The sequence below is a fragment of the Dasypus novemcinctus genome, chromosome 13 (assembly GCF_030445035.2).
Source record: "Dasypus novemcinctus isolate mDasNov1 chromosome 13, mDasNov1.1.hap2, whole genome shotgun sequence".
NCBI classification, from domain to species: domain Eukaryota; kingdom Metazoa; phylum Chordata; class Mammalia; order Cingulata; family Dasypodidae; genus Dasypus; species Dasypus novemcinctus.
The window spans coordinates 87,486,838-87,503,169 of NC_080685.1; the positions used below are offsets into that span (position 1 = coordinate 87,486,838).

The 16,332-nt window shown below is 40.9% G+C and overlaps 1 protein-coding gene across 3 annotated transcripts in view; it reads right to left on the reverse strand.

Annotated features, from left to right (window-relative positions):
• Window positions 1-8,045: 8,045 nt before the first annotated feature.
• The window catches only part of UBE2T (ubiquitin conjugating enzyme E2 T), a 30,533-nt gene continuing 22,246 nt past the window's right edge, over window positions 8,046-16,332 (reverse strand). For all 3 annotated transcript variants that reach the window (XM_012520995.3, XM_012520994.3, XM_004481920.5), the window contains exons 4-7: window positions 9,556-9,661; window positions 9,339-9,437; window positions 9,112-9,195; window positions 8,046-8,412 (exon numbers count right to left, since the gene is read on the reverse strand). In XM_012520995.3, the coding sequence (XP_012376449.1) occupies window positions 8,287-8,412; window positions 9,112-9,195; window positions 9,339-9,437; window positions 9,556-9,661 (415 nt within the window). In that variant the 3' untranslated portion in view covers window positions 8,046-8,286. The remainder of the gene's footprint in view (window positions 8,413-9,111; window positions 9,196-9,338; window positions 9,438-9,555; window positions 9,662-16,332) is intronic.

Sequence of the window (16,332 nt, forward strand, 5' to 3'; positions counted from 1 at the left end):
GGGGTCAGCTCCACTCCAGGTTCCAGAGGTGTGCATCTGACTCAGGCCTTATCAGCTTAGTCTATTCCTTGGCCATACTGATTGATCCAAGGATGGGTCAAGTCCTTCTGATGCGAACCAATCCTGGAACTTTGGTGGAGCTGATAGGAAAGCAATACTCTTTGCACTGGAATGCTGGATTGTCAGGATGTAGAGTTGCTGGTGACTGTCCTGCTACTCAGAGAGAAACAAATATTGATGGTACTCTTTGAACACTTGTACGTAGCTCTGCTTGAAGGTATACTTGGATTTCTCAGTTTGTGAACCACTAATTTTTGTTTGCTTAAGCAAAGTTGTTAGATTTCTGTCACTTGCAGTGAGAAAAAGACTGGCTTCTTAATAACCACTTTCCTGCATCACCCATGACCCATGACCCACGAGTAAACTCACTGACCTCTTATCTTAGGTGGAAGAAGAAGGGCAGTTATTGAATGGGAATTGTGACAGAGAAGGATAGCACATTGACAGAACAGGGTATCATCAGTGATTGCAGGACTGGGTGGGAGGCCCTTGGAGGGTAACCTAGGACAAAAGAACACTGTAGGAGGGGGAAGAATGGAAAGATTGTTGAGAAGGTAACAGACCAACCTCTAACTTCATCACTGAACCTGATGATGGCAGGCTCTACCCTCTCAGTCCTTGGATCTCACAGGTAGTTTCAGAATCACTGAACTTCCAAGTATAAGAACTGGTAAAACCTTAGAGAGCATCCAAATCACCCCCTTATTTTATAGAGGAGGAAACTGAGGCTCAGAAATTGGCCATTATCCCACTGATTCTTCTGGGGAGAACTGAGGACATAGATGTGTGAATACTGAACCTGTTTCTAGACAGTTTTTAAGTCTGGTACTGGAGTCAGATGGGTCTGGGTTAGAATTCCAGTCTACCACTAACAGTTGGAGTACTTAAGTTTTACTTAACCTCTTTGGGTCTCAGTTTCATCATCAGTTAAATGGGGAAAACAATATACCTAAATTCTGAGGATTATGAAAGATTAAAAGATTTTTCTTGTGAAGAGTTTAGCTCAGTGCCTCGTATATAGTAAGTACTTGAAAAAATGTTAACTCTTATTATTATTACATACCCAGTCTAGAAGATGAGGGAGCTTTCTGGGGGTTCTGAGTTTTCTTCTTGCTTAGACTTGAGAATGCTTGAGAAGGAAGAGGCACAGTATTCAGAGGAGCTACTCCTGAGACGGGAGTTAAGAGCTGGGGCATGAAGCCTGGTGAGTGAGCCATGGGGTTCAGAGGGGAGCGCATTGGTGGTGGTAGGGGGTGGGGGCACCTGGGTCAAGAGGGAGAAGCCTTCCTGGTCACATGCAGAGGTGAGTGGTGAGCCAGGGGAGGCAGAGCTGGATAGTCCCCCAGAGGGTACCACTCTTCTACCCAGCCCTTGTTCAGGTGGTTCCTCAAACATAACTAACTTCCAGGTCTGGAAAGAAGTTACAGAAGAAAAAATCACTCCATAGAGGAAGTTACCTCTGATGGGGTGGGGGAAGGAAGCCTCAGAGCATACACCTTCTTACAGCACAGAGTTGCAGGGTCCTGTTCAAATGACTGGACATAATCTAGTGCAGGGGTTCTTAACCTTTTTTGTTCCACGGACCCCTTTGCCAGTCAGACCCCTTACTAAGTCCACACTTTACTGTGTATTATTTAATAAATATATCACACCTGCACCAACACATCCCCACAAGAATAATGTTTTTTTAAATTTCAATTCAAGCTCATGAACCCCTTGTTAAGAACCCCTGATCTAGAGGAATGTAGGGTAAGGGAGAAAAGGTGAGTAGAGAAAACAAGCACATGAAAGGGAGAAACCCTGGGGTGGGGATTGGGGATAGGATGGGATGAGGGAGACATTCTTGGTAATCTGTCATCCCTGATATAAACTGAGAGTTGAAGAAAGGGACAGGCACTTCTGGGGCCCAGGGCAAGGAGGCAGGCAAAAAGCCGAGAAGCAAGGAGAAAGTGGAATGTGTTATTTCTATAAAGAGCACGTCTGGTGCATTGCCCCAGTCTCTCCCAGGCCTCAGCTGGGGCTCTGGCAGCCCTCTGCAGTCCAGGACTCCAAGCTGCCCTGTTGCCGGCCATCCTGGGGAGCAGGTTCTGAAATCACACCCCCACACCCCCTCTGTCAATCCCTGCCTCAGGCTGCCCCAACCTAAACAAGACAACCTGGGCAAGGGGGGCCACATGCTGATGGAAAAATACACACTTGGGCTGGAAAAGGAGCTTATTTGTATGTGTTGAATTCCCTCAGCAGCCGAAGGATAAATAGCTAGTCCCCAGCCTTAGCTTCGAGACTGCACACAAGGTGGGTGGTAAAATCTGTTCCTATTTAGATAGTTTTTGGGGAGAGGTGGAGAGGGGGACTGGGCGCAGCAGAAGAGGGGAGCGTGGAATCTGAAATGTTTATATGATCAGTCATGGATGTCATCTCTCCTCCTTAATTAGGGGTTTGGAGTTGAGAAACTTCTCTCAGCTTGCTTGTCCTAGTAACAGAGCAGACTGGCAAGCAGGCAGTGGGCAGAAGCAGCTCTTGGGAGCCCACCTATGGTTGAACTGCTCTGTCTACCAGTCTCCTGATAAACAACCAAGGTCAGCACTGTGTCAGGCCTCAGTCTCATTCAATCCTTACAACCCCATGAGGTAGATAGTACCACTATCCCCACTTCACAGAGGAGAAACTGGAAGCACAGCAAGATTGAGTAATACACTGTCTCTAAGTTGGCAAGCTGTGCTGCCAGGGCTGTGACTGGTCTCCTTGACCCCAGAGCCCATGTGTTGAACCCTTTTCCACCCTTCGCTGGGCTGCCAAGTGGGAACCTGGACTTTTCTAATACTCAAGGCATGTACTATTTCTGTTCTCCAGTCCAAGTTCTCCAAACTTATTAAATCAGGGAGATAAATGAATGATTTCTAGTAACTTTCAGTTCTGTTGTTTCCTGAAATTGGAGAGAAAAGTCCCTGGCAGCCACTGCTTTCCCAGCACCTGGAGTCAGATAATACACACAGAAACAAATGAACACGTTTTCAGAGGTGCAAGTGCTATGAAAAAAATTAATCAGAGTAATGTGCTCTGGGCCAGAGAGTGACTGCGGTTCTGGGTGCTTCTTAAGATGGGATGGATAGAAAAGACTTTCTGAGGTAGCTACATTTGAGCTGAGACAAAAATGAGGAGCCATCATGCGGAATGTAAGAGGTAAAGGAAAGAGCAAATGTGAAAGCCCTGAAGCAGGAATGAACTTGACATGCTAAAAAGATTGAAGATAGGGGAAACGGACTTTGGCCCAGTGGTTAGGGCGTCCGTCTACCATATGGGAGGTCCGCGGTTCAAACCCCGGGCCTCCTTGACCTGTGTGGAGCTGGCCATGCGCAGTGCTGATGCGCGCAAGGAGTGCCGTGCCACGCAAGGGTGTCCCCCGCGTGGGGGACCCCCACGCGCAAGGAGTGCGCCCGTGAGGAAAGCCGCCCAGCGTGAAAAGAAAGTGCAGCCTGCCCAGGAATGGCGCCGCCCACACTTCCCGTGCCGCTGACGACAACAGAAGCGGACAAAGAAACAAAAGCAGACAAAGAAACAAGACGCAACAAATAGACACCAAGAACAGACAACCAGGGGAGGGGGGGAAATTAAATAAATAAATAAATCTTTAAAAAAAAAATAAAAATAAAAAAATAAAAAGATTGAAGATAGGCCAGTATGTCTGGAGTGTGGTGTGTAACGAGGATAGGGTATGCCATGAGAATGGACAGGTAAAGCAAGCAGAAGCCAGGTCACCCAGGTCTTATAGGCAGCAAAGGACATTGGATTGTATCCTAATTGCAATAGGAAGGCACTTGAAAGACTTTAAGGGGGGGAACAAAATCGGCATTGCCAAAAAGATTATTTTTGTTGCTGGGAAGAACATGGACTATAGGGTCAAAAGTAGAGGCAAGTAGAAGGCTGTGACTAAAGTATAGGTGAGAGATGATGGCAGCTTGAACTAGTGTGCCAGAAGTGGAGGTAGGGAGAAGTGGCTGGGAGAGCTGACCAGACTTGATGGACTAGATGTGTACAGGTTTGGGGCCTATAAAAGGGAAAACTGAGATACTTCTTTCCTTCAACTATTCCCTAAGTCCTTTTCTCACTTCCCATCTGGGCTCCTTCAAGATCAATCAGCACGTGGTCTTTCCCTGGCCAGAGAGATTGGTTTCATAGTTGGTCCAATCACAGGGGTGTTTTTCCATGGAAAGATCAGTCCTCTGGATTGCTGGACATGAAAAATATACATAACCCTGATTGGCGCTGGTAGTCCTCTTAGGAAGGGAAGCTTAAAGGAAGGAACAGCCTAAGAGAAAGCTCATACTATGGGTGGCAGATGGAAAGAAACCAAGATCTTGATGGTATTGTTGAGCCTCTGAAACTATCAATCCAGATACTTGCCCTATCCCTGGATTTTCCATTTAGTGTTACTACCACCAGTTTAAGCTGGATTTGACTCACAACTGAAAATATCCTAATTGATATACTGATGGTATTAGGAACCCAAACTTTACTTAAGAATATGAACTAGGCCTAGAGCTGCAGGTGCCTAAGAATTACCTTCTGAGAGCCTCCATGTTACTCAAATGTGGCCACTCTCTGAGCCAAACTCAGCATGTAAATGCTTTACCTTCCCCCCCATGTGGGACATGATTCCTGGGGATGAGCCTCCCTGGCACTGAGGAATTACTACCAAACACCAGCTGATGATGTAACTAGAAAAAGACCTTAAATAAAAGGGTCAATTCAGACCAGCAGAATATCTCAGCCTACATGTAATATGAGGTGTTAAAAACTGCTTTTTGACTTTGGATAAAAGGGAGAAATGGAAAAGACAAATTAGTTTATATGGCTATAAGTCTCCAAAAAAGAATCAGGCAGTCACCAGAGGGGTAATGCTTACGCATGCCTCAGCAGGGTACCAGAGATAGCTAAAGTAGATAGAAACCCAGGTACTGGTTCTCCTCAGGGCTACAGAGATCCACAGGTTCTATGGTCATGGCGGATGGCTCTGGAGTTCAGGGCCATGTCAGTTGGCCCTACTTTGGAATTTGTGTTCCTAAGTGTGATGGAGTCGGACTCAGATATGACCTTTCTACACATGCCTCTTTTGTTACTTTTACTGGACCTGTGGTTGGTATTTGGGTTGGTGTAAACTCAGGAGACCTGAATCTCTGGACTGTCCATGTGACAGCCAGGCCCTGAGCCTCAGCAGACTTGCAACTCCTATCCTCTGGTTTACTGGACTTACACTGGCCAGCTAACAGGGAGGTGAAGAAGATCAACCACCACACCAGGGAGCCAAGAGTGCCTACAACTGCAAGCAGGAGAACTGCATCCATCTTCCATGTGGAATCTAAGCCCCCTCTTGATGTAGAGGGGGACTGGACTTAACCATCCATCCCAGGGTCCACGGGATGGAGGAATAGAGTATAGAATAGAGTGGACTTGCTGGAGTTCTGCTGGGGAACTATTGTGCTTAGTAAGGGAAGAAATTGTAATATTGATGTGGAGAAAGTGGCCACAGTAGCTGCTGATGGTAGGGAGAGGGAAGAAGAGATATGATGTGGGCGCATTTTCAGGATTTGGAGTTGTCCTGGGTGGTGCTGCAGGGACAGATGCTAGATATTGTGTGTCTTGTCATGGCCCACTGGGTGGAATGGGGGAGACTGTAGACTACAATGTAGACCACTGTCCATGTGGAGCAACAGTGCTCCAAAATGTATTCATGAGGTGCAGTGAATGTGCCATGATGATGGAAGAGATTGTTGATGTGGGAGGAGTGGGGTGGGTGTGGGTGGGGAGTATATGGGGACCTCATATTTTTTTAATGTAACATTTAAAGAAAATAAAGAAGGAAAAAAATAAATAAAAGAGGAAGCACTTGGCCTTCAGAAATTAAAAAAAAACAACTATTAGAGACAGCAAAATAATAAACAAAAAAATGTTTGGGCATTTGGAGCATATCCAATAAAATGCAAATATGGTGTTTTCAATTAAAAAAAAAAAGAATACATGAAGGGAAGTGGCTCAACTGATAGAACGTCTGTCTACCATATGGAGGGTCCAGGGTTCGATCCCCAGGGCCTCCTGACACGTGTGGTAAGCTGGACCACACGCAGTGCTGCTGCATGCAAGGAGTGCCATGCCATGTAGGGGCACCCCCGCGTAGGGGTACCCCACGCACCAAGAGTGCGCCCCACAAGGAGAGCTGCTCCACGTGAAAAAAGCGCAGCCCACCCAGGAGTGGCACTGCACACATGGAGAGCTGATGCAGCAAGATGATGCAACAAAAAAGAGACAGTTTCCCAGTTCCGCCAGATAATGCAAGAGGATGCATAAGAACACACAGCAAATGGACACAGAGAGCAGACAAGGGGTGGGAGGGGTAGGGAGGGAAGAAGGGGAGAGAAATAAATCTTTAAAAAAAAAAGAATGCATTAATATAGGAGATAAACCTGGAATGAAACCCTGGGCCTTAAAGAGAACAATAGCTGATTTTGAAAAGTGAGTTCAAGAATTCTATAGAAGTTGAATATTTATAATAGGGAAATACAAAGGAAATTTATATTTTTGGTTTATGCCATCACTTGTCATTAGTGGTTTATTTAAATTCACACTTATCATGCTCTCTTCTTTGCATGAATTAAACAGCATATATGCTGCATGGCAGGCTGCTGCTGAGTGAAAGGTACAAAATAATTCACAGGCACATGAATGGAAATTGCCTATTCAGAGATAGGCACAGTACCTAGCCTAGATCTAAAATGCTCATTGTTCTGCTGGGATGGGACATTACAGACTATTTCTCCTAATATCTACATATCTCAAAATTCTCAGTCAGCATGGATGGCTAACTTCTTCCCACTTCAAATGATTTCTATTCAAGTCTGTTAGTTCTGTCATTTAAATACAATAATAAAAACAAGTATAAAATCATATGTAGGAGATTCAACTCTAGCACTTGTTAAGAAATGAAACAGGAGAAAGGGATTGTAACAATCCCTATTTTAAATATGTATGATTATTTACGTAATCCCATGTCTGATTTTGTTTACCATTATATTCTAAAACACTAGTGCTATGTTTGTATATACTGTAGGTATTCAATATATTAAAATTTTTTTTCTTCTTATTTGTAAAAGATACCTAGATTACATAAAATGCCACACAAAAAAACCCATAAAGGATTTCTACTTGCCCCACTCCCCACACCTCCCACTTTTCCCACATTATCAACTTCCTTCATTAGTGTGGTACATTCACTGCAATTGATGAATACACTATAGAGCATTGCCACCAAGCATGGACCATAGTTTACATTGTAGTTTACACTTTCTCCCATTCAATTCTGTAGGTTATGGCAGGTTATATAATGGCATGTATCGGTCATTCAGGACAATTCCAAGTCTTGAAAATGCCCCCATATTATACCTCTTTCCCCCTCTCCCTGACCTTAGCACCCCCAGTGGTCACTATTTCCACATCAATGAAACAATTTCTTCCATTGCTAGAATCACAATAAGTCTATAGTAGAATACCAGTAAGTCCACTCTGATCCGTATTTCATTCCACAATCCTGAGGATTCTGGAGTGGTTAATGCCCACTCCACCTCTAATTGAGAGGGGGTCAATAAATAACTGTTGAATGATGAAAGTTACACCATAGCAATTGTGGTCAGCTATGTAAATCAAAAAAAGTGAAAGCTGCAAAAAAACACAAAAAATAAAAATAATAAAAAGAGGACAATCACCTTTATTCTCAAATTGTTTTAAAATTCCACCAAAGCCTAGAATCCCTAAAAGCCTAGTAGTATTCAATTATTTCTAGCAGCAATTTTATACCTATGTCAAATATTTGGTGCCCCAAGTGATAGTGGTAAGTCAGCAAAATAAAGGACAATTCCAAATGTTTTAACACTCTGATTATATAGCTTTCTAGCTAGTTCACTCTCAGACACAAATGCAGGATAAACACATACTCAACATTAAATGATTATTTATTTTTCAGATTAAAAGATTTAGAAATACGTATGTACAAGATAAATAAAACAAATTATACTCAGAGAATCACTGTAATGAAGAAAACATAAATATACAGTCTGTTTTATAGGATACAAAAATTATGTCATTAAATATAAAGAAACATTCAAGAAAGGTAGGCAAATGAGACCCACTTCAGCAAAGAAGGAAAATATACTAAGATGGACCAGAACAAACCCCCTAAATATCAGGGCGAAATTTCTTTTCTACTCCTCCCAGATGACTGGCTTTCTTTTTTTGTGTTGTGTTGTGTACTTCTGAGTCAGCAGCCTCTGGCAGATTATTAGGCACCTCTTCTTCATCAGCCTAAGAAAAGAGAAGATAGGGGAATACAACAAGGTTTCATGTCAGGATGGAGGGAAATGAAGCTCTGTAACATTCTTTCCAGTACTTCTTTGTTGCCTCTTGTATTTGATATTCCCTCCAAAAGCATATTCCTCAATCTTTTGTATGTTTTAATTTTTAAATTTCTTTCACAAGTAAACATAACTTCTATTTAACTCAATCTGAAAGATATTGCTACTCAGCAAGAATCAGGATGTGCTAATCTTAATCTCCCTGCAATTTGTATTTTGTTAAATGAGGATATTCTATGGACTTAAACTGGGGAGGTTTTTCCTTCTTCATTCATCCATGAATGGCTCATAAGAAACGTCAGTTTTCTCCTCCCATTCTGCACCCTTCTTTCTGCCACTCCAGCAGATACAGTCCCTTCTTGATGTTAAAAAGAAAACTTTATGAATCACCTCCCTTCTATCCCTGCTACCCCCAAGAAGTACAAAAAATTAACCAGATGCTGCCTGCCCTCTAGTGTTGTCAATATATAGTTGCTAGGAAAAATCTGTTGGTTGAGCTATGAGGCTATTTTGCTAAATAATTAGAAGGTTACCATAGGAGAAAAGGATCAACTAGTATAAATCTGGCAAAGCTAATAAACATTATTTGTACATACATGCTTAATGGACTAATAACAGTAGCAAAGTCAGAGCTGTTCAAATTTCATACCTTCTGTTTCTGTCTTGCATGCTTCTCTGTCCACTGCCTGGCATTCTTGAGAAAGACTGGCTTATTATATTTAAATTCTGAGGACTGAGATGAAATCAAACAAAAGTCAATGGCAAGAAAAATGATTTGCAGTGGTAAGCACCAGCTGCTGCAGCAATCCTCACACATGGAGAGTCAGAGTTTAGAGAAACTAGGACACATGCTGCAGAGAAAATGGGGATACTCACTATGTCTGCCATGAGCGGGTCATCAGGGTTGGGTTCTGACATGAGCAGCTGAATAGAGGTCAACACAGTTGCAATGTTGAGGGATGGTCTCCAGGCACCCTATATAGAGACAGATGAGCAGGTGTTTTTATATTACTAAAAATGTGATACCCTAATTCAAGTTTTACAGATGAGGAAAACAGACTGCCATAGAGTCAACCCTTTACCCACCACTCACTTTTGGTGGTAATTTGAGAACATCTAGACAAATCCTTCCAGCAGAATCAATGTTTGGATGATAGATTGGAGTCAGAAATCTGATCTTAGGAGGTTCAAATGGGTACCTATGAAAGCATAGGACAATGGACATGATTTCAATATTGTTTAATATATTATAAACAGTTTCCTGGTCACTAATGTTAAAAAAAAATAATGCTGGAATTAACAAAACTAAAAGAACAAAAATGAAACTTTGTTTTTTAAAAACATCAATGAAGTTGACAAACCCTTAGGTAAACTAACAAAAAAGGAGAGAAGACGCAAAAAAGTAAAACCAGAAATGAGGGGGGGACATTATTATTGACCCCACAAAATAAAAAGGATCATAAGAGGATATTATGAACAACTGTGTGCCAACAAATTAGATAATCTAGATGAAATGGACAAATTCATAGAAACACACGAATAACCTACACTGACTCTAGAAGAAATAGATCTGTATAGACCAATTACAAGCAAAGAAACTGAAACGGTCATGGAAAACCTCCCAAGAAAGGAAAGCCCAGGACTAGAAGGCTTCACAGGTGAATTCTCCCAATCATTCCAAGAGGAATTAAGACTAATTTGCAAAAAATTGAATGATCAGGTGGGTTTTATCCCAGGTATGCAAGGGTAGTTCAACATAAAAAATCAATTAATGGAAAAAAACATGATCCTCTCGATTGCTACAGAAAATGCATTTCACAAAATTCAGCATCCTTTTTTGAAAACACTCAGAAAAATTGGAATGGAAGGAAACTTACTCAACATTGTAAACGGCATATATGAAAAACTCACAGCTAACATCATACTAAATTTTGAAAGTCTAGAAGCTTTTCCTTTAAGATCTAGAACAAGACAAGGATGTCCACTTGTCACCACTGTTATTCAACGCTGTACTGGAAGTTCTAGCCAGAGCAATTAGACAATAAAAAGAAATAAAAGGCATCAAAATTGGAAAGGAAGAAGTAAACTTTCACTATTTGCAGATGACATGATCCTATATATAGAAAGTCCCCAAAATATCTACCACAAAGCTACTAGAGCTAATAAATGAATTCAGCAAAGTGGCAGGGAACAAGATCAACACATAAAAATTAGTAGTGCCTCTAAACACTAGTAATGAGCAAGTTGAGGAGGAAATCAGGGAAAAAATTCCACTTACAATAGCAACTAAAATAATGAAATATCTAGGAATAAATTTAACCAAGGATGTACAAGACTTGTACACACACAAAAAAACTACAGAACACTGCTAAAAGAAATCAAAGACCTAAATAAAGGGAAGGACATTCCATGTTCATGGATTGGAAGACTAAATATCATTAAGAAGTCAATTCTACCTAAAATGACTGACAGATTCAACATAATCCCAATCAAAATTCCAACAGTTTACTTTACAGAAATAGAAAAGTCAATTATCACATTTATCTGGAAGGGAAAGGAGTCCCTAATAGCCAAAAACATCCTAAAAAAGAAGAGTTGCCCCGCGGACCTGCTGCGCGCTCCCGCGGCACCCCTGTGAGCCCAAGGGCAGGAGGGAGGCGGTGTTGGGGCGCATGGGGGGCTGCGGGGAGCACTCGCCCACCCTCGGGACCCCCGTGTCCCGCCTGTGCAGCGGAATGTGGGACTGAAGGTGGAGGTTGTGTTCCAAGAGCCAAGGAAGGAGGCCGAGGACCTGCAGATGTGGAAAGCAGAGCATGCTGGATGGAGCCCAGACAAGGCCTGACAGAGGTCAGGCATCAGGGTCCTCTAGCACTGTGACCTGACCCATTCAGCTCTGAATTCTGCACAGCAGCCTTCACAGTGTTTGCACAAAAGACGCCACAAAGAAGTGTTTGCTGCCTCCCAGGGTCAGAGTGCAGTAACATGCAGTAACAGTCTCTTCCAAACTTGCTCCCAAGAGGACATCAACCAGACCTTCCCAGTTCTGGTTACAGGAACAAGAAGAATGAAATATCAACTGAAGGCAAAACCAGAGAACAGCATCAAAAGCACCAATATCTGAATCTAAACTGTCACTGATAAATCACTAAAACTGAGTGATTATGAGTTTAACGTGTTTGAGATGACACAGGACTGGAAAATTGCAGAAAGAAACCACCCGTCATTGAGGGTTTTACTGAAAACAAATAGCAGTCACTATCTATTCCATGACCATGAAGTATTCATGGACTATGAGCAACATCTTCACCTCAACTTTAAAATGAAGAGCTGAGGGTTCACCATGAGGAATTAGAGAAGATGAATTGGTTGAACACCTGAGTTTACACAGTTAAAGAAAAAGTCATAAAATCCAGCATCTCCTGGGAGTTCATCAAAGACCTTCACTGGAACCCCTGGCTTGCTGCCTGCCCTGAAGAATTTGGACTTATGCATTGCCATGGTTGCATGAGGCAATTTTATAAAACCTCAAACTATTTACAGATATCCTCTGTTGGTTTTGTTTCCCTAGAGAATCTGACTAATACGGGCCTCTATACAATTTTCATTTTTGGAACCTTTACTTGAACATGGGGACTTCATAATCTAAATTGTCAGAGTTGCCAACCTGAAGGGTACTGGGAATGAAAGACAAAGAGAGATTGGGATCAGGGGATCTGAGAGCACTGAAGCCGCAAGCTCATCAGACAACTTTATTGTTTACAAGGGGCTCTTTATATACCCCATTGTATGTGCCAAGAAGCAGGCAAAGGTAGCCTACATGCCAATAAGCACAAACATAGCATACGTGACATTAAGGAGCAACACGTATTAACTATCAGCATTACCCATAGTCTAAGGAATTTTAAAAAATCTTATCTCAGGGTACAAAGTCTAAGTGTTCCATTCACTACAAAAGGTATGTGCTCATCTTTTCTTTCAGCCTTTAACAGCTTCATCCCGTTTGCCGGGACTCTTAATTACTACATTCATTAGGTTGCAAGCATAGCCATGGAGACAGCACTAGCATGGAGACAGCACATCTCTCCTTGAGAGGCCACTGTGCCTCAGTTTCCAACACCTCCCCCTTTTTGTTTCAGTCAAGGTGACTGTGCCTGTCTTAGATTGCTCTCCTCTGAGAGTCTTACCCATCATTGACTACCAGCCAAGCTCTTTGACTTGGGGAAATTACTGAAGTGCTTTTGCTAGCACCCAATTATTTGCATGTCCCATGGCTGTTAAACTTTGCAATTTTCTTTGAAAGCACTGTCTGGCACAGGCGAGAATCATGAGCAACAGAACAAATATGATTAGCCCTATTCCTAAAACTGACAGGAAATGCTGTGATTTCCACCAATTAACTGGGTTAAATTTTGTAATATGTGAAATCAAATCTGAGAAAATATCCTTATCATTGGCTACATGAATTTAATTTTGAGATATTTCTAATATTTTCCTTTGTAATTCAACTATTTTCAGAGAGATATTACTTTTATGGCCTAATAAATGATTTTTAATTTTTTCCATTCTAAAAAAAAAGAAGAGTTAAGTCAGAGGACTCATGCTTCCTGCTCTTGAAGTGTCAAAACAGAATGGTAGTGGCATAAAGATAAACACATTGATCAATGGAATTGAATTTTGAATTGAGAGTTCCTCAGATAAACCCTCACTTTTATGCTCAACTGACTTTTGATAAGCCTACCAAGTTCACGTTGCTGGAAAAGAACAGTCTCTTCAATAAATGGTGTTGTGAGAACTGAATATCCATAACTAAAAGAATGAAAGAGGGCCCCTAGCTCACTCCCTATACAAGAATCAACTCAAAATGGATTAAGGACCTAAGCATAAAAGCCAGGACCATAAAACTCCTAGAAGATAATGTAGGGATACTTCTACAAGAACTGTAGTAGGTAGGGGTCTCTTAAACTTTACACCCAAAGCACAAGCAACAAAAGAAAAAATAGATAAATGGGACCTCCTCAAAATTAAACATTTCTGCACCTCAAAGGACTCTGTGATGGTAAAAATGCCCCCTACTCAATGGGAGAAAATATTTGGAAATCACACATTTGACAAGGGTCTAATATTCATGATATGTAAAGATGCTACAAATCAACAAAAATACAAATGAACCAATTAAAAAATGGGCAAAAGACCTGAATAGATATTTATCCAAAGAAATACAAATGGCAAAAAACCTACACAAAACAACACATGAAAATACACTCAACATCACTAATGTTTAGGGAAATGCAAATCAAAATGACAATGAGATATCATTTAACACCCATCAGAATGGCCACTATTAAAAACACAGAGAACTACAAGTGTTGGCGAGGCTGTGGAGAGATAGGAACACTTATTTACTTTGCAGAACAGTACAGCCACTGTGGAGGACTGTTTGGCAGCTCCTAAAGAAATTGAATATAGACTTGCCATAAGACTCTGCAATTCCACTACTGGGTATATCCAGAAGAACTGAGAGCAGTGACACGAACAGACATCTGCACACCTATGTTCATAGTGGCATTATTCACAATTGTCAAAAGTTGGAAACAACCCAGATGGCCATCAACTGATGAATGGATAAACAAAATGTGATATATTCACACGATGGAATAATATGCAGCTGCAAGAAGAAATGAAGTTGTAAAGCATGTGATGACATGGATGAACCTGGAGGACATTATGTTGAGTGAAGCAAGTCAGACACATAAGGACAAATACTGTATGACTATGTTACTATGAACCAAATATATTGTGTAACACATTGTAGGACCTAAAAAAAAAAAAAGTAGATATATCTAGTACATATAATTGAGAAATGTATGTTTTTATTCAACTGTATTTTATTTTTATTTTTAAATTATATTTATATTTTCAATTATTAAATGCACAAAATAAAGTTAAAAACTAGAAAAAATGGGCAAAAGACATGAATAGACATTTTTCTAAAGAAGAAATACAAATGGTGAAAAAACACATGAAAAAATGTTCAACATTACTGGCTATTAGGCAAATGCAAATCAAAGCTACAATGAGATATCATTTTACACCTATTAGAGTGGCCACTAATAACAAAACAGAAAACTACAAGTGTTGGAGAGGATATGGAGAGATAGGAACACTTATTCACTGTTGGAAGGAACATAGAATGGTACAGCCACTGTGGAAATCTGTTTGGTGGCTCCAAAGGAAGTTAGATATAGATCTACCATGTGATCTGGCAATACCACCATTAGGTATATATCCGGAAGAAGTGACAGCAGTGACATGAACACATATGCACCGATGTTCTTAGTGGCATTATTCACAATTGCCAAAAGACAGAAAGAAGCCAGGTGTTCATCAACTGATGAATGGATAAACAAACCAACAAAATAGAATATTATGCAGCTGTAAGAAGAAATGAAGTTGTGAAGCATATGACAGCATGGATGAACCTAGAGGATATTATGCTGAGTGAAGCAAGCCAGGAACAAAAGGACATATATTGTCCGATTTTGCTATCATGAACTAAACATAATGAGCAAACTCATGGAGTTAATAGCTAGAATCTAAGTCACTAGAGAGTAGAATGTGGTTAGAGAGTGGAAAGCTGAGGTTTAATCTGTGCAGAATTGGTAAATTGGGAATGTTTGGGAATGCATACATAGTGAAAGCACATGACAGGATTTGCAATTAGTAGTGTGAACATATGGGTATAACAGTGGTTTTTTTTTTTTTGAGTAAAGAAAATGCTCTAATATTGACTGAAGTGATATATGCACATCTCAGTGATTATACTAAATGTCACTTTAGAGAAATATGGTTTATGAACAAAAAAATAGGGTGGATTGGGTAAAAAATATTTCAAATATAAAATATGGACTATAGTTAGCAGTAATACTTGGATGATTCTCTTCATAATTTTTTCAAATGTTTCATAACAATGCAAGGTATCTGTGGTGGGATTATGTATGGGAACCCTGCATGATGTTATAAATGTTTGTTTTCTAAGTTCGCAACTTTTATTTTTTTATTTATTTATTTTTTTATTGACTTTGTAATAATATTACATTAAAAATATATATATATGTGAGGTCCCATTCAACCCCACCCCCCCACCCCCCCTATCCCCCCCCAACAACACTCGTTCCCATCATCATGACACATCCATTGGATTTGGTAAGTACATCTTTGGCAACTTTTATTATACACTTATTATTTATATATGTTCAATATGAATGATATACTTCAATAAATTTTTAAAAAATTCAACAGCCTACTTTCAGAAATGGAAAAGCCAATTATCAAATTTATTTGGAAGGTTAAGGGGCCCTGAGTAGCAAAAAAACATTAAAAAAGAATGAATTTGGAGAACTCACACTTCCTGGATTTAAAACATATTATAAAGTGAGTCAGGAGGTCATCAGAGAGGTAACGCTTATGTGCATCTCAGCAGGATCTCATAGACAGCCAAAGTAGATACTGCCACAAATAGCGGGGCTCCTGAGGACTCTGGAGACACCCAGGTCCTACAGTCATGGCAGATAGCTCCAGAGTTTGGTGCCTTGCCAGTGGGCCCTACTTTGGAGTTTGTGCACCCGAGTGTGACAGAGTTGGACTCAAGATGTGACTTCTCTACACATGCCTCTTCAGTCCCTTTTATTTGAACTTAGAGTTGGTGCTGGAGTTGGTAGGTGTACATCCAAGAGACTTGAATCTCTGGGCTGTCCATGTGCCAGCTGGGCCCTGAGCCTTAGCAGAGTTGCAACACCCACTCTCCAGTTCACTGGACTCACCCCGGACAACTAACGAGGAGGTGAGGATGAACAACCATTACACCAAGGAA